This window comes from Chionomys nivalis, chromosome 18 (genome assembly GCF_950005125.1).
Source record: "Chionomys nivalis chromosome 18, mChiNiv1.1, whole genome shotgun sequence".
Classification (NCBI taxonomy): Eukaryota; Metazoa; Chordata; class Mammalia; order Rodentia; family Cricetidae; genus Chionomys; species Chionomys nivalis.
The window spans coordinates 9248960-9273517 of record NC_080103.1 but is presented as its reverse complement, the minus strand read 5'-3'; the positions used below and the strand labels follow the sequence as shown (position 1 = coordinate 9273517).

Below are 24558 nucleotides of genomic sequence, written 5' to 3'. Positions count from 1 at the left end.
TATCCGCCTGCCTCTGCCTCCCGGGAGTGCTGGGATTAAAGGCGTGCACCACCACCGCCCGGCCAGTTCTAAGTTTAAATTATTGTTTAACCTCTGGAAGCAGTCTTCCTATTTAGCCTCTGTTGGCCTTGGGCTTGAGATCCCCTTATCTTACATTTCTGAGGCTTGGCATTATCATTGTCTTTCTTCTTTTAACATTCATTGTCACTTAGAGCTGACTGTGATCTCGAGCTCTTCACTGAAGCATGCTGATATTTCTGAGTGTTGTTCTTTGGGGAACATACTGTGCCTCCTGCCTGAAGGGTATAGTTAGAATGATTTTCAGTATTCCAGATTAGGGGAGCAAAGAGGTGTTCTGGATATTTCAACAAACTAGCTATTTTTTTTATTGTTTTATTGTTGGAGAGAGATTTTTAGTTTTTGAATTTGTTGGGTTTTTGTTTGTTTTTTCTGAAACTAGCTTCTAAGAGTTAGTATTTTACTTTGTGAAACATTTGTGTTATTGGTAAATATTGAATTGAGTCTCTGAAATACCTTGTCTATGACCTGTTCAGGCAAAACTAGTTGTCTGAATGAAGAATGCACATCCGGCTAGCCTCAATCATCCACAAATTATATGTGTACTTCAAACACTGAAGTCAGTCCCACAGTGTCTTTTAGATTCTCGACTGGTGGATGATGTCATCTCATCTCCAAAGGAAATGCTTCTCCTCTGAAAGTGCTGGGAGAGGCTTTTGCTATTGAGGCCAACCCTGTTTTGTTTCACATACTAGAGAGAGCCCAGCTCACTTCAGAACTACATACTATATGAAGATGTCTTTGTTTAAATTATAACCTCTTTATTTTTAGAGATTCACTTTTATAAAATTTATGTGTATCTGTGTGTGTATGTATGAGTGAATGCCATGTCCAAGGAGGCCAGAAATGGGCATTTGAATCTCTTGGAGCTAGAGCTGCAGGCTGCCCCCTGTTGTAGATTCTAGCAGTAGTACTCAGGTCCTGGAAGTATAGCGAGTGCTGTTAACCCTTGAGCCATCCCTCCAGACCCAGTTATCACCCTCCGAAATATACTGTTTTCACACTTTTCAGAATCATGTTGATAATTTTTTTCTTCTGTTTATTTTTTGTTGTTGTTTTGTTGTTTCGAGACAGGATTTCTCTGTGTAATAGTCCTGGTTGTCCTGGAACTTGCTGTGTAGACCAGCTTGGCCTCGAACTCACCAAGAGCTACTTACCTGCCTCTGCCTCCCGAGTGATGGGCTTAAAGGTGTGCGTCACCACTACCTGGTTCTCCTCTTTCTTTTTTGACATTTTTTCTTTTATAAATTTAATATTATTTTTAGTATTATGGGTGTTTTGCCTTCATGTACCATATATGAAAGCGACCACAGAGGCCAGAGAGGGTATTGGATTTCCTGGAACTGGAGTTACAGACAATTGTGATCTACCGTATTGGTGGCTGGGTCCCCTGGAACAGCAGCCAGTTCTCTTTAACTGCTGAGCCATCCATTGTCGGCCCCCCCATTTTATTGTTAATATTATTTTAAAGATTTATTTATTCATTATATATACAGTGTTCTCCAGGCCAGAAGAGGGCACCAGATCTTACCACAGATGGTTGTGAGCCACCACGTGGTTGCTAGGAATTGACTCAGGACCTCTGGAACAGCAGGCACTGCTTTTAACTGCTGAGCTATCTCTCCAGCCCCTATTATTATTATTATTATAATTTTTTTTTTTTTTTTTTTTTTTTTTTTTTTTGGGTTTTTCGAGACAGGGTTTCTCTGTGGTTTTGGAGCCTGTCCTGGAACTAGCTCTTGTAGACCAGGCTGATCTCGAACTCACAGAGATCCGCCTGCCTCTGCCTCCCGAGTGCTGGGATTAAAGGCGTGCGCCACCACCGCCCGGCCCTATTATTATTTTTTAAGTCTTCAAGTTCTTCTTAATTTGATAAAGTTTCAGATTGCCTGGTATTACCAGGCAAGTTTGTAGAGATTAAGAATGGTGATTGGCAAAGTGGCTGGAAGCAGTCCTTCAAGTATCTTTTCCTCCACAAACACAAGACAGGGTGCTACAAAGGACTAAACTGATAGAGAGTTACACAGAAGTTTTAAACAGCTAGGTGCTGTGGTGCATACCTGCAATTTTAGCAACTTGAGAGACTGAGGTAGGAGGACCACTGTGAGTTCAAAACCAGATTGGGCTACTTAGTGAGTTCCAGGCCACTAAGGTAATAAGACCCTGTTTGTTTTTGTTTTTTTTTAATATTTATTTATTATGTATACAACATTCTTTCTGTGTGTATGCCTGAAGGCCAGAAGAGGGCACCAGACCTCATTACAGATGGTTGTGAGCCACCATGTGGTTGCCGGGAATTGAACTCAGGACCTTTGGAAGAGCCATCTCTCCAGCTTAAAGGTCAACAGGAGAGGTAACTCAGCAGCTAAAACTACTGGCTGCTCTTCCAGAGAACCTAGGTTCAGCCCCAGTACCCATAATGGCAGATCATAACTTCCTGTAACTCCAGTTCCAGGGAACCTGAAACCCTCTTCTGGCCTCCACAGATACCAGATATGCACATGGTGCACAGATATACAGATATGCAAAATAATGATGCGTGTATAAGTTAAAAATAAGTAGCTGGGCGGTGGTGGCACACATCTTTAATCCCCGCACTCGTGAAGCAGAGGCAGGCGGATCTCTGTGAGTTCGAGGCCAGCCTGTTCTACAGAGCAAGTTCGAGGACAGGCTCCAAAGCTACAGAAAAACCCTGTCTCAAAAAAACCAACCAACCAAATAAATAAATAAATCTAGGAGAAAAACAGACAAAATGGTGTAGTGGTATGTGCTTGTAATCCTAGCACTTGGGAGGCAGAGGCTGGAGGAGTTTGAGGCCAGACTGAGTTACCAAAACAAGACTTTGCTCAAAAACTGCAAAGGTAGGGAAGGGAGAAAGAATTGATTGTCTGTACTTTGGTATTTGATGTGGCTGCTTCAATTGTTCTGAAGTTATTTTCAGTAACAATGATTTTTCAGCTTTTTTGTTTTTGTTTTTGTATTTTGAGACAGGGATTCTCTGTGTAACAGTCCTGGTTGTCCTGGAACTTGCTTTGTAGACCAGGCTGGCCTCGAATTTGCAGAGATCTGCCTACCTGCCTTTTTCTCCCTGAGTGCTGGCATTAAAGGCATTGTGCCACCACTGCCTGGCTTTCTCATCTTATTTTTAAATAACTTAAAGCATATCTAGTTTTGGATTTTTGGGATGGAAAATAGTGCTGGCCTTCAATTTGTTGTATAACCAAAGTTGGACTTTAATTCTTGATACTTCTGCTTCTACTTTATGTGTTGGGATTGTTGGATTGTGACACCACACTCTGCCAGAGCCTGTTTTGTTTGGTTTTTAAAAATATTTTTCAAGTTGTAACATGCCTGAGATATGCAAATATTGAGTATCAACATTATAAGAGAGACCACTAATAATTTGGAAGATAGGGTTGTCTTTTTATTTAAAGATTTATTTTTGCCGGGCGGTGGTGGCGCACGCCTTTAATCCCAGCACTTGGGAGGCAGAGGCAGGTGGATCTCTGTGAGTTCGAGACCAGCCTGGTCTATAAGAGCTAGTTCCAGGACAGGCTCCAAAACCACAGAGAAACCCTGTCTCGAAAAACCAAAAAAAAAAAAAATAAAAAAATAAAATAAAAATTAAAATAAAGATTTATTTTTTTTATTTATTATGTATACATTACTCTGCATGCCAGAAGAGGACACCAGATCTCATTATAGATAGTTGTGAGCCAACCTGAGGTTGTTGGGAATTGAACTCAGGACCTCTGGAAGAGTAGCCAGTATTCTTAACCGCTGAACCATCTGTCCAGCCTGTCTTTTTGTTTGCTTGTTTGTTTGTTTTGGTTTCTCTGTGTAGCTTTGGAGCCTGTCCTGGAACTCTCTGTAGGCCAGACTGGCCTCAAACTCAAAGAGATCCACCTGCTTCTGTTGCCCAAGTGCTGGAATTAAAGGTGTGCGCCACTACTGCCCCTGTCTTTTTTTTTTTTTTAAGTTTTTATTTTGTGCGTGCACCATACCATGCATATAGAGGTCAGAGAACAACTTTGGGAGTGGCTTCTAGCCTTCTTATCCACCTGACTTCTTAACGTGGATTCTAGGGGTTGAACTCAGGTTTTTAGACTTGTACAGCAAGATCTTTTTACCTGTGGAGTTACCTCCCAACCCCATGCTTCCCTCTTTCAGAGAAGAGTCTCTCATATATATATGTTTGTTTAAGATTGAAGGTTATCCCAAAGTAATGCCATAATGATTTGATGTTATATGTATACCTGTCTGTATGTGGGCATGTTCATGTGAGTTTAGGTGCCCTTAGATGCCAGAGGCATCAGAACCCCTGAAACTGAATTGGCCATCTGTCCAGCCTCCTGTTTATTATTAATTTTTTATACTTTTCTCCATGTGTATATGTGTATGTTTATGCATACATTTGTGTGGGGCGATGTCAAAGAATGAGGTGTAGGAATCAGTTCTCTTCCTCCCATGTGGGTCCCAGAGATTGAACTCAGGTTGTCAGGTACCATGGCAGGCACCTTTATTAAATAGCCCTCTAGGCATTTTTTCCTTTCTAACTTATTTTTGTAGCATGGGACAGTGATTTTGTTAAGAACCTTAGTTGATGTGTGTTTGGGTGGTGGTGGTAGTGGTTTGTTGGGTAGCTGTTGAATACTGGAATGTTGGAACTAAAGGTTTTTAAACAAAGAGAATGACACTGAAACTTACTCTGTGTGTCTCTTTAGTTTGCAGTATACAGATTAACATACTTCTTGGGCTGGAGAGATGGCTCAGTGGTTAAGGACACTGACTGCTTTTCCAGAGGACCCATGTTCAATTCCCAGCACCCACATGTCAGCTCACAGCTGTCTGTAACTCTGGTTCCAGGGGATCTAACACCCTCCTATGTACAAACAAAGGCAAAATACCCATACATATAAAATAAAAATAAATCAGTCTTAAACTAGGTAGTAGTGGTGCAAGACTCCTAGCAGACAGACCTTTTTTTTTTTTTTTTTTTGGTTTTTCGAGACAGGGTTTCTCTGTGGCTTTGGAGCCTGTCCTGGAACTAGCTCTGTAGACCAGGCTGGTCTCGAACTCACAGAGATCCGCCTGCCTCTGCCTCCCGAGTGCTGGGATTAAAGGCGTGCGCCACCATCGCCCGGCCTAGCAGACAGATCTTATGAGTTGCAAGGCCACCTGGTCTACAGAGTCAGTTCCTGGACAGTCAAGGATACACAGAGAAACCCTGTCTTGAAAAACAACAAAAAATATCAGCCTTTAAAAAACAACATGCTGAGCTAGACGTTGGTGGCGTCTTTAATCCCAGCCCTTGGGAGGCAGAGGTAGGTGGATCTCTGATTTTGAGGTCAACCTGGTCTACAGAGCAAGTTCCAGGACAGTCTCCAAAGCGACAGAGTAACCCTGTCTCGAAAAAACAAAACAAAAAACAACCAAAAAAAAAAGTCAACATGCTGTTTATAAAAGGTTAATCTATGGTTCACGAAAAATAGAAACTAATCAAATTAAGCTGACATCAGCATGTATTCACTGTCATTTGAGAGTCTTTTACATATGAATAAGTATATGTCTAGTTGTTTTCAAGTTTGTTATACTCTTTTCCCCATTTTGTTCTTATGTATATGGGTGTTTTGCTTACATGTATGTCTGTGTACCACATGTGCACAATGCCTCCAGAGTCCAAACGAGGCCATCCATCCCCTGGACTGGAGTTGCAAACAGCTGTGAGCTGTGGGTGCTGGGTAGAGGCAGTCACCATCAGCTCTTACCGTACTTTCTTTTACAGCAACTTTTTTCTGGGTATAGTAGTTCACACCTGTAATGCCTGATTTTGGGAAGCTGAGGCAGAAGGTTCTGAGTTCAAGGCTAGACTGGACTTATAAGACCCTGACTGAAGTTTTTTTATTTTTATTATGACATACTATCTAAGTTATCAGTAAACATAACATTAAAAAATAATGGTTATTTGATATAAAGTAATGGTTATATAGTCTTCTATTTTAAACTGTCCTGTGATTTATTCTTCCTTACGTATGTTGTTTCCTATACAGTACCTGTACATTTATACTTCTTTTTTTTTTTTTTTTTTTTAAAGATTTATTTATTATATACACAGTGTTCTGCTAGCATGTATGCCTGCATGCCAGAAGAGGGCACCAGATCTCACTACAGATGGCTGTGAGCCACCATGTGGTTGCTGGGAATTGAACTCAGGACCTTTGGAAGAGCAGGCAGTACTCTTAACCTCTGAGCCATCTCTCCAGCCCCCACATTTATACTTCTTATATACACTTATGTACAGTAACTATCTTTGTATATGCACTCTATATAGAATAGCTTTAGATCTGAAAAGTTCATCCAGTTGGAATTTACTGGAGAGTTAAATGATTTGGAGTAAAAGTTTTGTGGTTACTGGAATTTTTAAATTTTATTTATCTATTTATTTTACTTTTTTCAAAACTGCTTTTTTTTCTGGCACTAGCTCTGTAGACCAGGCTGGCCTTAACTCACAGAGATCTGCCTGCTTCTTCCTCCTGAGTGCTGGGATTAAAGGTGTGCGCCATTACCGCCTGGCAGCCACTGGAATTTTTGTGCCAGGACTATGTCTCTTGGATAGGAGCAATTTAACTTAGAATGACAAAAGCAGTCAGTTCACAGTGTGGTGCTGGAAACCGAGTGCCATTATGCACGTATGGGTTTTTATTAACTAATGTGAATATATTTAGTCTACTGTAAGCAAATGGTACTCCAGAATAAGTGATAACTTTCTGTTTTCCCTTATCAGGTTTCAACTTTCTGTGCTGTGGGGTCCACCGTAAGAGAGGTAGATCCAATGTGTGTCTGTGCTGAAGAAGCATGAGCTCCTTGCAGTAACTGGCAGCCAGCTCTTCCCCTAACAGTGATAGTGTGTGGTGTCCTCTGCCAGGACGATGCTGTCTTAACATGGATACGTACCCTTCTCAGTTTTGTTTCAGTGCATTAGTCCCAGCTTTTTCCTTGTGATTTTTTTATTAGTTCAGTTCTTTTTTTTCTTTTCTATTTATGTTATACTTATTCCTCTTGAGTTTTCCAGTCCTGTAGATGGGATTCAAAATGTTTGCTTACACCCGAGCATGGAGTCTCATGGCTTTAATTCCAGTCAGTGCTCAAGAAGAACTGCCAACCAGTGAGTTGTAAATGGAGATGGGCTACACAGTGAGACCTTATCTTGGGAAGAAAAAGACCAAACAAGTAGTTACAATCATTCATAATCATAATTGATAGTGTTTCTTGACTCTAAGTCTATGGGGTTTGATTCTTACAGCAGCTCTGTGGAGGTACTTGATGCTATTCCTGTGGTTTCTTTTTCTTTTTACCCCCCCTGTTCTTGTTTTTTGGTAGTGGATGGGGTAGGCTTGCAGGAGATTGACCCTATAGACAGGTAAATCTTGTGAGTTTGAGGCCAGCCTGGTCTACAAAGCAGGACAGTAATATAGAGAAACTCTATCTCAAAAAACAAACAGACAGCAAAAGAAAAGTTTGTATTATCTCCAGGCCTTATTTTTACATTTTATGAAGGAAGTAACCAGGGCCTAGAGAGCTTTAACCAAACTGCCCAATTTACCTACTTAGTAAATGATGAACCCTGTGTTAAGACCTAGCAAATCTAAATGCCTGAATTGTAAAACTCTTATTCTTTTTTCTCTCTCTCGCTCTTTTTTTTTTTCCCCCTGGAGCCCATATTTTTACCCACTATGTTGTTATTGCTCCTGCTAGTCTTATTTTTCTGGTGCTGGGGATCAAACCCAGTGCCTTGATCATGGGAGAGGAGCAACACTCTGGATTGCCTGCTCTCCCTTGCTAATTTGTGTGAACTAACTTGGCTGTAAGCTAGATGTTTCTTGCTGAATGTATTCTCTCTGAGCCAGAAGTCCTTCAAGGAGAGACTAGCACAGAAAAGAACTTTAATTTTTCTGATCTCTTTTAGAAGCATCAAAATTCTGAACTCTCGCAAGCATACTTAGTATGTGAATTATTAGTCACTCCTTCAGAAACAATTTTGAAAGTTAACATGCAGTTTTGAAAAATGATTTATTATTTTGTGTGTATGGGTGTTGGTTTCTTGCATGTATTTCTGTGTACCTGCTCTGTGCCTAATGCCTGTAGAGGCCAGAAGTATGGAATCCCTTGAAGCTGCCATGTGAGTGCTGGGAATTGAACCAGGTCCTCTCGAAAAAGTCAGTGATTAATTGATTACCCATTTCTCTAGCCCTATTAACATATGTTTTTGCCAAGAATTAATAACTGATCTTGTAGATAAGTACAAGATATCTAAAAGAAATTCTTGTGTTTATATATTGGAAGTCTTCTTTTGATCTAATATAGCATAGCAGTGAAAAGTCATGCTGTTTTGTTTTAAATTTTTATTATTGTTTTAGTATAAAATTTATTGTGTACATGTGTGAGAGGGAGAGATTTGTGTGGGGACATTCATATGTGGAGGGCAGAGGACACCTGTAGACTAAATTCTCTCACCTTTACCCGTGTCTAGAAGATGAACTGAGATAGGCAGACCTGCATAACAAGTACCCACTGAGCCATCTTGCCAACCATGCTTTTCTTTTGAGACAAGGTCTCTAGTAACTCAGGCTGACCTTGTGCTCGGAGATCTGACTGCTTCTGCCTTCTGAGTGCTGGCATGTTTAATCCTGGCTAACTTACTTTTTGTTTTTTCTTTTTGAGAGAAGAGTCTCTCTTTTTTTTTTTTTTTTTTTTTTTGATTTTTCGAGATGGTTTCTCCGAAGCTTTTGGTTCCTGTCCTGGAACTAGCTCTTGTAGACCAGGCTGACCTTGAACTCACAGAGATCCGCCTGCCTCTGCCTCTGAGTGCTGGGATTAAAGGCGTGCGCCACCACCACCTGGCAAGAGAAGAGTCTCTTTATGTGATCCTGGCTGTCATGTAACTCTCTGTTTAGACCAGGCTGGCCTCAAACTTGGAGTCAGACATCTGCCTGTCTCTGCCTTCCAAGTGCTACCATGCCTGGTCCCACTAATATCTTAAGCAAAAACAAAAAATGTTCCTTTTAAAATGTGTTTGGTAGTCTGTTCCTGTAACTCTAGCACTTGAAGGACTAGTGCAGGAGAGTTGGTATACATTAGTGAGGGCAGCCTGGGTAGAGAACACCAAAACCATGAAGAATACCTGTACTCTCTGAGCCAGGTGTGTATGCTGGAAGCTTCTTAGAAGGCTAAGGTGAGAGGATCATTTGAGCAACATAGCAAGACTCTATTGCAAAATAAAATACTATTTTTTTGTTTTGTTTTTGAGACAGGATTTCTCTCCATAGTGCTGGCTGTCATGGAACTCAATTTGTAGACCAGGCTGGCCTTGAACTCACAGAGATCCACATGCCTCTGTCCCCCCAAGTGCTGTGGGGAAAGGCATGTACCACCACGCACCCAGGTTTCTTTTTCTTTTGTAAAAAGGGCCAGGTGATGGTGGTGCACGCCTTTAATCCAAACACTTGGGGGGTAGAGGCAGGCAGGGGGATCTCTGTAAGTTTGAGGCCAGCCTGGTCTACAACATTCCAGGGCAGCCAGGGCCATATAGAGAAACTCTTTCAAAGTCATATCTGGCTGGGCAGTGGCAGCACATGCCTTTAGTCCTGGTACTGGGGAGCCAAAAGTAGGCAGATCTCTTGAGTTCAGGGCCAGCCTGGTCTACAGATTGAGTTCTGGGACAGCTGGAGAGTTCAGGGCTACATGGAGAAAGGAGAAACTCTATCTTTAATGTTTCTTGTGTATTGGCTTGAAGATGGACAGATAGCTTTCTTTTGTGACAAGAGGTGAGCTAAGTTCTCAAATTCTACCTAATTCCTTTTTATTTTATTTCATATATTATTTTTTTAAAGATGGAATCTCTATTTGGCCCTGTTTGTCCTGGGTCTTTCTTTTTTTTTTAATTATTTATTTATTTTGTATACATTGGTGTTTTGCCTGCAGATCTATCTGTGTGAAGGCATCAGATACCCTGGAACTGGGGTTACAGACAGTTGTGAGCTGCCATATGGGTGCTGGGAATTGAACCCAGGTCCTCTGGAAGAGCAGACAGTGCTCTCAACCGCTGAGCCATCCCTCCAATCCCCTGTCCTGGGTCTTTCTGTGCATACCAGGCTGACTTTGAACTCAAACCCACCTGCCTCTCTGCCTGCGGAGTGCTGAGATCAAAGATACACACCACCACGCTGGACTCTTGTTTATTTTTATGTAAAAGTCTTGCTATTTAGTCCTTTGCTTGGCCTAGAACCATGTATCCCAAGCTTGCCAGGAACTCACTGTAATCTTGCTTTAGCCTTCCAAGTGCTGGGATTGCTACTACACAACAGCAGGCTCAACTTTTTTCTTGTTACTCGTGTCTTTTTTTTTTTTTAAAAAAAGATCTATTTGTTTATTATATGTTCAGTGCTCTGCCTGCATGTGTGCCTGCACATCTGAAGAGGGTGCCAGATGGTACTATAGATGGTTGTCAGCTACCTTGTGGGTGCTGGGAATTGAACTCATGACCTCTGGAAGAGCAGCCAGTGCTTTTAACCTCTGAACTACCTCTCCAGCCTTTTCTTGTTATTCTTTTAGTTTTGAGACAAGGTCTCTCTATTTAGTCCTGACTGTCCTGGAACTTGGTGTGTGCTGTAAGGAGAGGGCCCCTTGTTTGTCCCGGCCGCCCAACTGGCTTACATCTGAAATAACCACACAGAAACCGTATTAATTAAAAAACACTGCTTGGCCATTAGCTTTAACTTCTTATTGGCTAACTCTTACATATTAGTTTAACCCATCTCCATTAATCTGTATTGCCACGTGGCAGTGGTTTACTGGAGATTCTAACTGGCATCCATCTCAGGTGGAGGATCCATGGCTTCTCTGACTCTGCCCTTCTTCCTCCCAGCATTCAGTTCTGTTTTCTTCGCCTACCTAAGTTCTGCCCTATCAACTAGGCCAAGGCAGTTCTTTATCCATTAACCAATGAAAGCAACACACAAACAGAAGAAACTCCTACACCAGGTATGTAGACCAGGCTGGCATTGAAAGCAGAGATCCTCCTACATCTGTCTCCCCAGTGCTGAAAGACATGTGCCTTGCCTAAGTGCCCCCCCCCTTTTTTTTCTTTTAGACAGGTTTTACTATGTAGCCCAGGCTGTCCTGGAACTTGCTATGTAGACCAGGCTGCCCTTAAATTCATGGAGATCCACCTGCCTCTCCCTTGCACCTCCCCAAGATGGGATAAAGGCAGGGACTACTAAGCCTGGCTAGGCCCAGCTGTGTTGTTTGTGAAGCAAAGGTTTTGGTGTTCTTTTTGGTTTTTTGAGACAGGGTTTCTCTGTGGTTTTGGAGCCTGTCCTGGAACTAGCTCTTGTAGACCAGGCTGGTCTCGAACTCACAGAGATCCGCCTGCCTCTGCCTCCCGAGTGCTGGGATTAAAGGCGTGTGCCACCACTGCCCGGCGTTTGGTGTTCTTTTGATGTGCTGTTGCTCTCTTCCATTTCCCTCTCCCCAAACCTCCCTGTTCCCTATCTTGGAATGTCTTAAATAAGTTCAGTTCTTTTACAATTTCACCAACACTTCAGATCATATTTCTGCAGACCTGGGCATGGTGGTGCAAGGCTGCAGTTCCATCATGTGGGAGTTGGATACAAGAGGATCCAGCTCAAGGTCATCATTACCTACAAGTCAAATTGGAGACCAGTCTAGCTGCAGAAGACACTGCCTCTAAAACCAAAATGGGGGAGAAAGTATTTCTATAGATAAATAGTCTTCTTTCTTGGGAGTAGAACGTTGTAACAATCACAGTATTATTGTATCTACAAACTTAAAAATAGTTGTGGCTAGACATGCAATTCAGTGGTAAATCATTTGTTTATTGTGGCTGCATGTGTGTTAGGGTGTGTGTGCCACAGTGCATGTATGGGCGATCAAAGGACAACTTGTGAAAGGTGATTCCTTTTTTGCCATTATGGAACTTTCAGATGTGGAATTCAGTTTGTTAGGTGCCCTTCCCTCTAAGTGGCCTTCCTAGCCTTGAAGCCTTCCTAGCCTTATTCCCTGGTGCTGCAAAAGAACAAACAAGTTAATACACACTCAATAATAAGAATTATTTAAATTTTCTCTTAAGACTTCTATCTGCATTTTAAAATGATCATTATTACATTTATTTTTGTGTGGGAGGCTGTGGTGTGCTATGACATGCTTATGGAGGGCAGAGGAAATGTTGCAGGTGCCTGTTGTCTCCTTTCACCATGTGCCCTGCGATCAGACTGGGGTGGCAGGCACCTTCACCCACTGACCCATCTTGCTGGTTCAGCATCTAAACAAGTTTAGGTAAATGTATCTCTAAAATCCCAATTTCAATAGCCCCCACTCCTTGGAGTAAGAGCCAGATAAGATACATTTGTAAGCTTTAAAAGTTGTATATTAATAGGTGTGATGGCAGGTACTTGTAGTCTCAGTCCGTGCTCAGGAGTGGAGGCAGGATGGTGAGGTGTTCACAGCTAGTCTTGCTATTTGTTTGATCAGGAGTTGGAGGCTAGCTTTGGCTATGTGAGACCCTGTCTTTTTTCCAAGTCCTGGTTGTTCTAGAACTCACTTTATAAATCAGGTTGACCTCGAACTGAGATCCCCCTGCCTCTGCTTCCCAAGAGCTGGGATTAAAGGCGTGCTCCACCACTCCTTGGTTTCCTGAAGATATTTTGAATAAATACTAGGAAAAATTTATGATGGACAGTCGTCCACTCTGTTATTTGTATGAGACAGTTCAGGTTCTCCTTGAATTCACTGTGTAACCTAGTATGACCTTGCCTCCATTTTCCAAGTGCTGGAATTACAGGCTAGTACTGTTAGGTCTCCTAGGCATGCCCCACACTCACCCCCTAGTACTGGGAAGTAGATTCAGATCTTCTAGGCAAGTATTCTATCCTAGCCGGATGTTCTGGTCTTATCTATGGAGGTAAATCTTTTTATTGTTTTGTTTGGCCTTGGAGTTTACTGTGTAACATACTCTGGCCTTGAGCTAGCAAGCTTTCTACTTTGATAATCCTGCTTCAGCCTCTGAAATGCTAGAATTATAGGCAGTGCTACTTGACCGAGCTCCTTGGGTATCTGTCTCTTGGACCCTCTTTCTTTCTGCCACGTATCACTGACATTTTCTCTGATGATTAAATGTATTAAGAACAGTTGCGGTGGTGGGGGGGGGCTGGAGAGATGGCTCAGTGGTTAAGAGCATTGCCTGCTCTTCCAAAGGTCCTGAGTTCAATTCCCGGCAACCACATGGTGGCTCACAACCATCTGTAATGAGGTCTGGTGCCCTCTTTTGGCCTGCAGACACACAGACAGAATATTGTATGCATAATAAATAAATAAATATTTAAAAAAAAAAAAGAACAGTTGCAGGCTGTGGAGAGATGGCTTGGGTTGGAGACATGGCTCAGAGGTTAAGAGAACTGACTGCTGTTCCGGAGGTCCTGTGTTCAATTCCCAGCAATGCTCTTAACCTCTGAGCCATCTCTCCAGCCTCCCCCACAGGGTGTTTTAAGTGGGCTCTCAGAGGTGAAACACATGGTTCTGGGTTTTCATGTGCTCCCTCCCCACTGTCCTGTCTCCCCGCCATGCGCTCGGCCACCCGAGGCGCTGTATTTAATAAAACGATGGGCATTTTAATCTGGCTTGATCTGACCTAATTGGATATCTTTGCACCGACAGAGACGCCCCTTTTATTTTTTCTTAGCAAATGTGACCATGTGAGTCAGAAAGGGGAGATACAATAAGAATGGAATATGCAGTATGCGACCTTTAACCTCAACAGGCGGAGGTAGGCAGATCTCTGAGCTTGAGACCAGCATGGTCTACAAAGTGAGTTTTAGGACAGCCAAAGCTATGCAGAGAAACCTTTGTCTTGAACAGAAAAGAATGGAATATGTATAAGGCCCTTACAAGTATGGAAGAGGAAGAAAGAACATTTAAAAATGCTGTTGACTCAGCTGGTAAAATAGCCATGCAAACCTAAGCACTTGTTTAACCCTGGAAGCTGGTGCCTCACTTTTGTAATTATAGCAGGAAGGCTCAGGAATCAGGAAGAAAACATCATAGAGGCAGAAAGGAGACTGCCTCCAAAACAAACAAATAAAAGCTGGAAGGCAATAAATAACTAGTTTTTCAGAGTTGTCTTTGCTAGCTACACGAATGATCAAGGCTTATACACACAATAAATAAGTCAGTAGATTTTATTTTAAATGAGTTTTTTTTTTTTTTTTTAAGTGCTATTCAGCCAGGCAGTGGGGGTGCATGCACACCTTTAATCCCAGCACTAGGAAGGCAGAGGCAGGCGGATCTCTGAGTTCAAGGCCAACCTGGTCTACAGAGCAAGTTTCAGGACAGGCTCCAAAGCTACACAGAGAAACCCTGACTCACCCCCCCCCCCAAAAAAAAAATAGTGCTATCTAAAAGGATTTGGTATTAGTGCAAGAGGCAGTGAATAGTTCATGACCATGTTTAGTTTGATTTGACTTAAACTGTGGTCTCCAAAGTGAGTTTGGTAAAGGTTTTGTGACTGTGTTTATATGTGCTTAACATTTTTCTTTTCTCTTTTCTTTTTTTCTGTTTTTTTTTTGAAGCAGCAGCATCTGGAATCAAGAGAGCTGCAGGTTCCGAGGTAAGCTTTTTTTTTTTTTTAATTTTTGGTTTGCTAAAAGCATAATTCTGGCATAGAAGGATAGCTGTCTAGGTATGTCCAAACTCCTTACCCCACAACACACAGCTGTCACCTGCAGAGTTCATGCTTGAGAACCATGTAGTTGAGTTACAAAAAATGAAAAAGAAGGCCTGGAGAGACGGCTCAGTGGTTGGTTACAAGCACTGGCTGATCTTTTAAAGGCCCAGAATTCAATTCCCAGCAACCACATGGTGGCTCACAACCGTCTATGGAGGAGTCTGATGTCCTCTTCTGGCATAAAGGCATGCATACAGGTAGAGCCCCCACACAAAGAAAACAAACAAATAAATCTTTAAAAAAATAAAATGACAAAATATCTTAAGTAACTTTATGGTTTTGTGTTGGATCATATTTGAAGTTGTCTTGAGCTGTATGTAGGCCATGGGTTAGACATGGCTATGATTTTCTCTTTGCTTATGTCTTGGAGAGTTAGATAGGATCCTCGTGTGTGTGAGTGAGAGAGAAAGGGAAAGAGAGACATTTATTTGACTTGTTAATTTATTCAAAAAAAAAAACGTGCAGTTGCATAAAAGAATCATAATCTCATATTTCTAAACACAGCAGTTGTCAAAAATAATGGTTGGGCGGTGGTGGCATATGGCTTTAATCCCAGCACTCGGGAGGCAGAGGCAGGCGGATCTCTGTGGCTTCGAGGCCAGCCTGGTCTACAAGAGCTAGTTCTAGGACATGCTCCAATGCCACAGAGAAACCGTCTCAAAAAACAAAACAAGAGTACAAATAATTATAGACTAGGGTACAGGATTTAGTGCAAAAACCACACTGTAGCCGGGCGGTGGTGGCACACGCCTTTAATCCCAGCACTTGGGAGGCAGAGGCAGGTGGATCTCTGTGCGTTTGAGGCCAGCCTGGTCTACAAGAGCTAGTTTCAGGACAGGAACCAAAAAAGCTACAGAGAAACCCTGTCTCAAAAAAAAAAAAAAAAAAAAAAAAAAAAAAAACCACACTGTACAGAAAAGTCTGAATCCTCCAGCTTCACTGACTCCGATACTGAATGTGTTTTCTTTACATCCCTCAACTTCTCCCGAGTCTTTTTAGAAACTTTCTGGGTCTGTTGAAGATCAGTATGTGTGGTCTCTACTGGTAGTCTGGAATCATCGTCCAGGTCTTTTGCAGGATCCCTCCCCTCCTGGTTTTTTTTTTTTTTTTCGATTTTGTTTTTTGAGAGAGGGTTTCTCTGTAGCTTTGGAGCCTGTCCTGGAACTAGCTCTGTAGACCAGGCTGGCCTCAAATTCACAGAGATCTGTCTGCCTCTGCTTCCCGAGTGCTGGGATTAAAGATGTGTACCACCACCTCCAGGCTTTGTTTTGTTTTTTTAGACAAAGTTTCTCTGTATCTCTGTTTTGGAACTCATTATGTAGGCCATTCTGGCCTCAAACTCAGAGATCTGCTTGCCTCTGCCTTTAGAGTGTTGGGATTAAAAATGTGTGCCACCACTCCCAGACTTTTTTTTTTAATAGTGTATATGTATGTTTGGTGCACGTGCATGTGTGGGAGCACTGTGTTCATATGTGTGTAGAGATGGGCGATTGTCAGGTGTCTCTGTATACACATATACTCAGTGTAGGTGCTCCTCCCCTGTATATATTCAGACAGAGTCTGTTGCTGAACTTGGAACTCAGCAATTGGGCTAATCAAGCTAGCCAGCCTGATCTCTGCCTCTCAAGTGACAGGATTACAGTGGACTGCCACAATTACCTAGCTTTTTACATGGGGAGCTAAATACAGGTCTTCATGCTTAAGCTGCAGGCTCTTTACTTGCTGAGCCAACTCTGATACAATAATAATTTTTATTTTTTAAAAATATTTATTTATTATGTATACAATATTCTGTGTGTATGCCTGTAGACCAGAAGAGGGCACCAGACCCCATTACAGATGGTTGTGAGCCACCATGTGGTTGCTGGGAATTGAACTCAGGACCTTTGGAAGAGCAGGCAATGCTCTTAACCTCTGAGCCATCTCTCCAGCCCTGATTTTTGTTTTTTTTGAGACAGGGTTTCTCTGTGTAACAGCCCTGGCTCCTCTGAAACTCACTCTATAGACCAGGCTAGTCAGTCTCAAACTCACAGATATTCACCTGCCTCTGCCTCCAGAGTTCTGGGATTAAAGGTGCATGCCACCACCCCCAGCTATAATACCTTATATTGATTGAGTATATCTTTTGTTTTTGAGTTTTACTGGAATATTTATTTACTTAATTTTGAGGCAGGATCTCAGTTAACCAAGTCTAGCCTTCCACTGTTCTCTGTTTAAGGTCTCTGAGGCTGGCTTTAAACTCCAGAGCCTCTGCCTCCCCCCACCTGAGTGTTGGTATTACAGGCATGTGCCATCACGCCGGGCTGCTCACCGACTGAGCAGGCACTCTCGCAGAGGAGCTGTATGCCTGATCCTTGTTTCTTTTCTAGAGACAGTCTCACTCTGTACTCAGGCTAGTCTGGTATTGACTGTATAGCATGAACTAACTCGTAACATTGGGTAGTCCTCTGCCTCAACCTCCCATATATTGGGATTGTGGCTATATTTATACCTGTCTTTCCTATGCAGAGTATTTTCAATTTTCTGTCCTTCCCCCACATGGAGATTTCCTAGCCCCTCCCACCCTAGTTTTGTTTCACTCCGGTACTTGTGTCAGGGTTCAGAATCTTGAACTGGCACTTTTTTTCTTAGATTTTAGGGTTTTCTTTTTCTTTTTTTTTTTCTTTTTTTTTTTTTTTTTTTGACTATCTTTCAGGTCTTTGAAAGATATACTATATTTACCTCTTATTGTTTTAGATATTATTTTAGACCTCATATAGCTTCAGACTCGCTATGTGACCAAGATTGGACTTGAACTTCTGGTCATCCCACCTCTATCCTCCCAAGTACTGGCTGGGTTTTTCACTACCATGATCACTTACCCTGCCTCTTATATTAAGGGCCTTGATTATCAGGTTTTGAGATTGTGGCATACTGTTTTCACTAGTCTTGTCCTCTGGTTCCCTAACTTGGTGGATAATGACATGAAATGTAACTTGGTGATTGTTGTACCAGCATGTAGACCCCGGGAGTGGTCAGTTAGAGTCTGCTCTGGTTCTGCAGCTGTCATACAGAGTCTCATATCCACCTCAGTCTCTTCAAGGCTGCTTAGACGCCTCCTGTAAAGCTTTTGTTTCTTGTTTTGTTGTGTTTGAGGCAGGGTTTCTCTGTGTAGCACTGGCTATCCTGAAACTTACTCTGTAGACTAGGCTGACCTCGAATTCAGAGATCTGCTTGTGTCTGCCTCCCAAGTGCTGGTGTTAGTCTTATGCCTACTTTTTTTTTTTAATATTTATTTATTTATTATGTATACAATATTCTGTCTGTGTGTATGCCTGAAGGCCAGGAGAGGGCGCCAGACCTCTTTACAGATGGTTGTGAGCCACCATGTGGTTGCTGGGAATTGAACTCAGGACCTTTGGAAGAGCAGGCAATGCTCTTAACCACTGAGCCATCTCTCCAGCCCCTTGCCTACTTTTTTTTTATTACTCTTAAGTTTTTTTAGATTTATGGATTTTGCTTTGATTTGTATGAATGTTTTACCACATATGTGCCTGGTACCCATGGAGGACCAAAGAATTTGTTGAGTTTCTCTGGACTGGAGTTACAAGTGGTTTTGAGTGGTCAGGTGGGTGCTGGGATTGAACCCAGTGTCCTCCCGAAGAGCAGCAGACGTTCTTAACCTTGAACCATTTCCCAACCTCCTGGTTTGTTTGGGGGACAGAGAGTGGGGTGGTTGTTTATTTTACTTGTATAAATGTTTTCCTAGCATTTATGTATATGCTCTTGTGCATGCCTGGTGCCCAAAGAGATCAGAAGAGGACTTCAGATCCCCTGGAGCAGGAGTTAAGGGGCTTGTAAGCCTGGGACCTCTCTAAGAGCAACAAGTGTCCTTAACTACTGAGCTATGTTTCCAGACTCATTATTTTTATACTATCACTTCAGCTGTTTATCATATTATGTGGAAATGAGAAACTATTGTCTTTTTGGGGTTTTGAGACTGCCACAACTATGTACCACAGGTTAACATTTAGCTTACTGTGTAGCCTAAGATAGCCTTGCACTAACAAGTTAACTCATCCTCCCAAATGCTGGGGTTATAAGTGTATACCACTACTTGGCCATATGGTAATTTTAATTCTTTCTGTTTAGGGACCTTATGCCTCTGTCATGCCTGTCAAGAAAATAGGCCACCGAGGTGTTGATTCTTCTGGAGAGACTACATATAAAAAGGTAAGTCTGGACAGGCTAGATGGAATGCCTTACTTTGGTAACACACCAGGGACAGTACTGTTACCATGTTGGTTTTTGTTATAGTTTGCTCTTTTTGAGATGGTGTCTCATTCTAACACTGGATGGCCTGGAACTCACTTTGTAGTTGAGGCTGACCTTGAACTCCTGGTAGTCTTCTTAGCCTCTCAAGTGCTTAGATTATAGGTGTGAGCCACCAGGCCTGGCCAGTACTGTTCTTTTTTGTTTGGTTGGTTTTGGTTTTTCAAGATAGGTTCTCTCTGTAGATTTGGAGCCTGTCCTGGAACTCACAGAGATCCACCTGCCTCTGCTTCCCAAGTGCAGAGGTATACACTGCCTGGCATGGCTAGTGCTGTTCTTGATACTGCTCTCTACAAACCACTTCATTTGGTTTTCTTTGTTATTTATTTATTTATTTGGTTTGTGGTTTGGTTTTGTTTTATTTGAGACAAGGTCTCTCTATTTAGCCTTGACTGGCCTGGAATTCACTGTGTAGACCAGGCTATTCTGGAATTTACTCTGTAAACCAGACTGACCTTCCTCTGCCTCCTGAATGCTGGGGCTTAAGGAATGCACCACCACTGCCTGGCTGAATTTATTATTATTTTTAGTATTATGCATGTTTTGTCTTCATGTATGTCTGTGCACCACCACATGCCTGGTGCCCATAGAGGCCAGAGAGGGTGTTGGGTCCCCTCAAACTGGAGTTACATAACAGTTACAATTGTGAGTCACTATGTGGTTGCTTGTGCCCTCTGTCTGGAAGAGCAGCCAGTGCTCTTAACTGCTGAGCTATTGCTTTTCTGATTCTTTGTAATTTGAGATTTTAGTCTCAAGTTGCCTGGTATTACCAAGCAAGTTTGTGTATTCTTTCTTTTAGTTTTTTTGAGACAGGGTTTCTCTGTAGCTTTGGAGCCTGTCCTGGAACTAGCTCTTGTATACCAGGCTGGCCTCAAACTCTCAGGGATCCACCTATCTCTGCCTCCAGAGTGCTGGGATTAAAAGCATGCACCACCACTGCCCAGCTCCACAAGTTTGTACATTCTGACAATGGTGATTTGCGAAGTGACTAGAAACCAGTCTCCAGTATCCTCAGTCCCACAGTATTGGATTTCTTCTGACCAAGATGCTGCTTGCATGTGGTGCATAGACATACATTCAGCCAAAACACCCATACACAAGTTAAATTTTTCATGTGTGATGGTTTTGTGTGTGTGTGTGTCTGTCTGTGTGTCTTTGTAGTCCTGGCTGACCTGAAACTTCTATGTAGACCACCCTGGCCTTCCAATGCCCAGAGATCCATCTGCTTCTGCCTCTTAAGTGTTGGAATTAAAGATATACACCACTATTCCTGGCTTTGTTTTCTTTTTTAATAAGAGGGTTTTCATGGCTGCCTTTAATCCCAGCACTCAGGAGGCAGAGGCAGGCAGAATTCTGTGAGTTTGAGGCCAGCCTGGGCTATGGTATAGAGTGCATTCCAGCAGTCAGGGCTACACAGAGAAACCCTGTTTCACAAAACAAAGCAAAAGTTTTTTTGTGTGTTTTCACTACTTTAGTGTTCTTGTCCTTCTTTCAGAGGACCAAAGCTTCTCTATGTATTCAGTCAAATCAGAATCTCTGTTAATTTTCATTACATAAAGATGACTCAAATGTTTGGAGGGGCCCAATATAAAATAAAAAGGCAGATAGCTTTTCCCTAACTGAGGCCAGCATAGGTGGTCCTCCCTGGCTACTCTGGATCTTTACTGTTTCCTAATCATTTCTAGGTTTAACTGCCAAGTGGAGGGCTGGGATAGCCTAAATTCTATCTAAACTATTGGAAGGGCCTTTGCTTTCAAGTGTTTTTTCTTACATTTCCGTCATGAGTTTTGTGGGTTTGGTTGATTGGTTTAGTTTCTTAAGACCAGGTATAGTTCAAACTGATCTAAATTTGTTTCTTGTCTTAACCACTTAAGTGATAGAATTCCAGATATGTTCCTCCATACCCAGATGTTTCCTTGGTCATTTTTGGTATGGTTAGGCTTTTGTTTGTTTGTTTTTCTTTTAGGGGATTCAGAGTTGAAATACAGGGTCTTTGGCCTTGAACTTAAGATAGTCCTTCTCTGTTCTGGGATTATAGGCATGTGCCACCATGCCCAGGCTTTGGGTAGACTTGCTATTACAACATTTTCTATAATTTCTTTACTCTTTGTTAGACAACTTCATCAGCCTTGAAAGGTGCCATCCAGTTAGGCATCACCCACACTGTGGGCAGCCTGAGTACTAAGCCAGAGCGAGATGTCCTCATGCAAGACTTCTACGTGGTGGAGAGTATCTTCTTTCCCAGGTACAGAGGTCAATACACAGTAGGACTTTCTTCAAATCAACCTCGGTAGTTTTAAAGGGTCTAGTCTAATTTGTTTGTTAGTCCTTAACCTTGTTATAAATAGGGTAAATGGGACCAGACAGTTTAGAGAGCAAGACTTTGCTGTACCTCTGGTCAATGGAAGGTCTTACATAAAAAACAAACAAAGGGCTTGAGAGATGGCTCAGAGGTTAAGAGCACTGACTGCTCTTCCAGAGGTCTTGAGTTCAATTTCCCAGCACCCACATGGTGGCTCACAACCATCTATAATGGGATTTGGTGCCCTCTTCTTGTGTTTAGGCATATATGCCAGAATATTGTATACATAAATAAATAAATCTTTAAAAAAAACCAAAAACCATAGTCAGGCTGGTGAGATGGCTCAGCAGGTGAAGGTAAAGCCTGACAACCTAAGCTTGCTTCCCAGGACGCACATGATGGGGATAATAGCATCCTGCAGGTTTTACTCTGACTTAACACATGTACCGAGGCATGTATGCGTGCATGCGTGCACACACACACACACTCTGAATAAATGTAATCTAATAAGTTTTCAGAGCTGGATAAATGACTCAGTGATTTAGAACACTTGCTGCTTTTTCAAAAGACCTAGGTTCATTTCCTGGTACCCACATTTTGGCTCACAAATCATTTGTAACTCCAGTTCCAAAGGATCTGACACTTCTGGCCTCCAAAACCACCAGGCAGGTTTATGGTGCACAAGCATGCATGTAGGCAAAACATTCATATACACAGAATTAGTTGTGTTTGTTGGTCCCATTTGAAACAAATTGATCTCTGTTAGTTTGAGGCCAGCCTAACTATGGATACATAGTGAGACCCTGTCTCAACAACAACAACAAAACAAAAAACAAAAAAAAACAAAAATAATGTAAGTCCTATGACTTATTCTCCTTTTTTCCTTTGTCCCATAAATTAATTCATCTTCATCCCCCTTGTGTCTCTGGGCATCCCTTTGAGCATATGCCCAGGGTAAGTTCCATGGGTATTGGTGTCTGGCAAGTTAAGATTTCTTTATATTCAACCTCACAGTGAAGGGAGCAACTTGACACCGGCTCATCATTACAATGACTTTCGTTTCAAGACCTATGCACCTGTTGCCTTCCGTTACTTTAGAGAGCTGTTTGGCATCCGGCCTGATGATTACTTGGTAAGTTTCTAGTCACAGAACCTGTGATTCTAAGATCCAGGGAATATGGCAAGAGGAATTTCCCTCTTCACCATTTTGCTTTAGTGTTCTTTTGAATGAATGTTTATATGTACCTAAGTTCTGTGATGGGCAGGCCCTGGCATATTTGGCTCTTAATGTCTTCTCTTATTTTCAGTATTCCCTTTGCAGTGAGCCATTGATTGAACTCTCCAACTCTGGGGCTAGTGGTTCCCTCTTCTATGTGTCCAGTGATGATGAGTTCATCATTAAGACAGTCCAGCATAAAGAAGCAGAATTTCTGCAGAAGTTGCTTCCCGGATACTATATGGTAAGTGGGGAGCACTGGCAGAGGCTGTCCTCAGCAGTACCACTGCTTGGGTCTTAATGTCAGGGTCTGATCTTACCTAGAGATAAAAGTCAAGACAGACTTTTTTTTTTCCCCCTTGGGTGCTTTTTTTGTTTTTGTTTTTGTTTTTTTGAGACAGGGTTTCTCTGTAGTTTTGGTGCCCATCCCGGAACTAGCTCTTGTAGACCAGGCTGGCCTCGAACTCCCAGAGATCCACCTGCCTCTGCCTCCCGAGTGCTGGGATTAAAGGCGTGCACCACCACCGCCCGGCCTCCCATGGGTGCTTTTGTTTTGTTTTGTTTTGTTTTTTTGAGATAGTATCTTTCATGCTGGCCATGATCATCCAGCTTCTGCTTCCTAAGTACTGGAATTATGTGTGTGTTGCCACCAGCTAGGTTTAAGTGGTGCTGAGCATTGAACCCTAGGCTTTGTGAATGCTAAGGTAGCAAGCACTCTGTCTGGTGTTTTGTTTGTTTTGATACTAAATCTTCTTGTGTAGCCCAAAGCCGTTTTTGGGTTCCTGAATCTCCCGCTGCCATCTCTGTGGTATCAGGATTATAAGCAACCACCACCTTGCCTGGCTTAATACTATTCTCTCTTTAAACTCTCTTAGATGCCAGGAGAGATTCTGAATGAATATGCAGGTCAGCACATTTTACCTAAATCCCTTGCAGAGCAAAAGAGCAGTAGGTAGCAGCTTTTGCCTTAAATTTCATGAGAATCAGCTAACTTGCTCTACTGTTTCTTCCTTTTTTGCTGTAGAATCTTAACCAAAACCCTCGAACTTTGCTGCCTAAATTCTATGGACTATACTGTGTGCAAGCAGGCGGCAAGAACATACGAATTGTGGTGATGAACAATCTCTTACCTCGGTCAGTCAAAATGCATATGAAATATGACCTGAAGGGTTCAACTTATAAACGGCGGGCTTCTCAGAAAGAACGAGAGAAGCCTCTTCCCACCTTTAAAGACCTGGATTTCCTACAAGATATCCCTGATGGTCTTTTTTTAGATGCTGACATGTACAGTGCTCTGTGTAAGACTCTGCAGCGTGACTGTTTGGTAAGTTGCTATATTTTTCTCTATTTCAGACACAGAAATCATTGAAAAACTTTGCTGGGTGACGGTGTCATACGCTTTTAATCCCAGCACTTGCGAGGCAGGTGCAGGCGAATCTCTTGTGAGTCAGTTTGAGGCCAGGACTATTACACAGAGAAACCTTGTCTTGAAAAACTGGGGGAAAAAAAGAAACACACACACACACACAAAAAAAAAAAACAAAAAAAAAAAAACAAAGAAAAACCTCAGTGATTCTCTGCATTTAGTCTATGGGAGGTGGAACTCTGATCATTTGCTCTCTGTGTCCTGGGCTGCTTTTATTATTTTGTTTTTTATTCTGGGGAATGTATATGCGTGTGTGCAGTTGTACTTTGCCTTGTGACCTTGTGAAGCACAGGTGAGCACAGGTGCTGTCACTTATGTAAGAGTATATACTTGCCTGTGTGTGGACATGTAGAGGCCAGAGGTCAGCAATAGGTGTCTTCCTTGATGTCACTTTCTTTCTCTCACTGAACCTGGAACTTACCATTTCA

General features: G+C 42.2%; 1 protein-coding gene across 2 annotated transcripts in view; it reads left to right on the top strand.

The window, feature by feature from the left end:
* The window catches only part of Pip5k1a (phosphatidylinositol-4-phosphate 5-kinase type 1 alpha), a 47897-nt gene that overhangs the window by 7162 nt on the left and 16177 nt on the right, over positions 1 to 24558 (top strand). The window contains exons 2-7 of one of the 2 annotated variants that reach the window (XM_057792925.1): positions 14724 to 14758; positions 19007 to 19087; positions 21301 to 21431; positions 22503 to 22620; positions 22796 to 22948; positions 23729 to 24028. In XM_057792925.1, coding sequence (XP_057648908.1) covers positions 14724 to 14758; positions 19007 to 19087; positions 21301 to 21431; positions 22503 to 22620; positions 22796 to 22948; positions 23729 to 24028 — 818 coding nt within the window. Of the gene's footprint in view, positions 1 to 14720; positions 14759 to 19006; positions 19088 to 21300; positions 21432 to 22502; positions 22621 to 22795; positions 22949 to 23728; positions 24029 to 24558 lie in introns of both variants that reach the window. The other variant, XM_057792924.1, reaches the window with a different exon arrangement.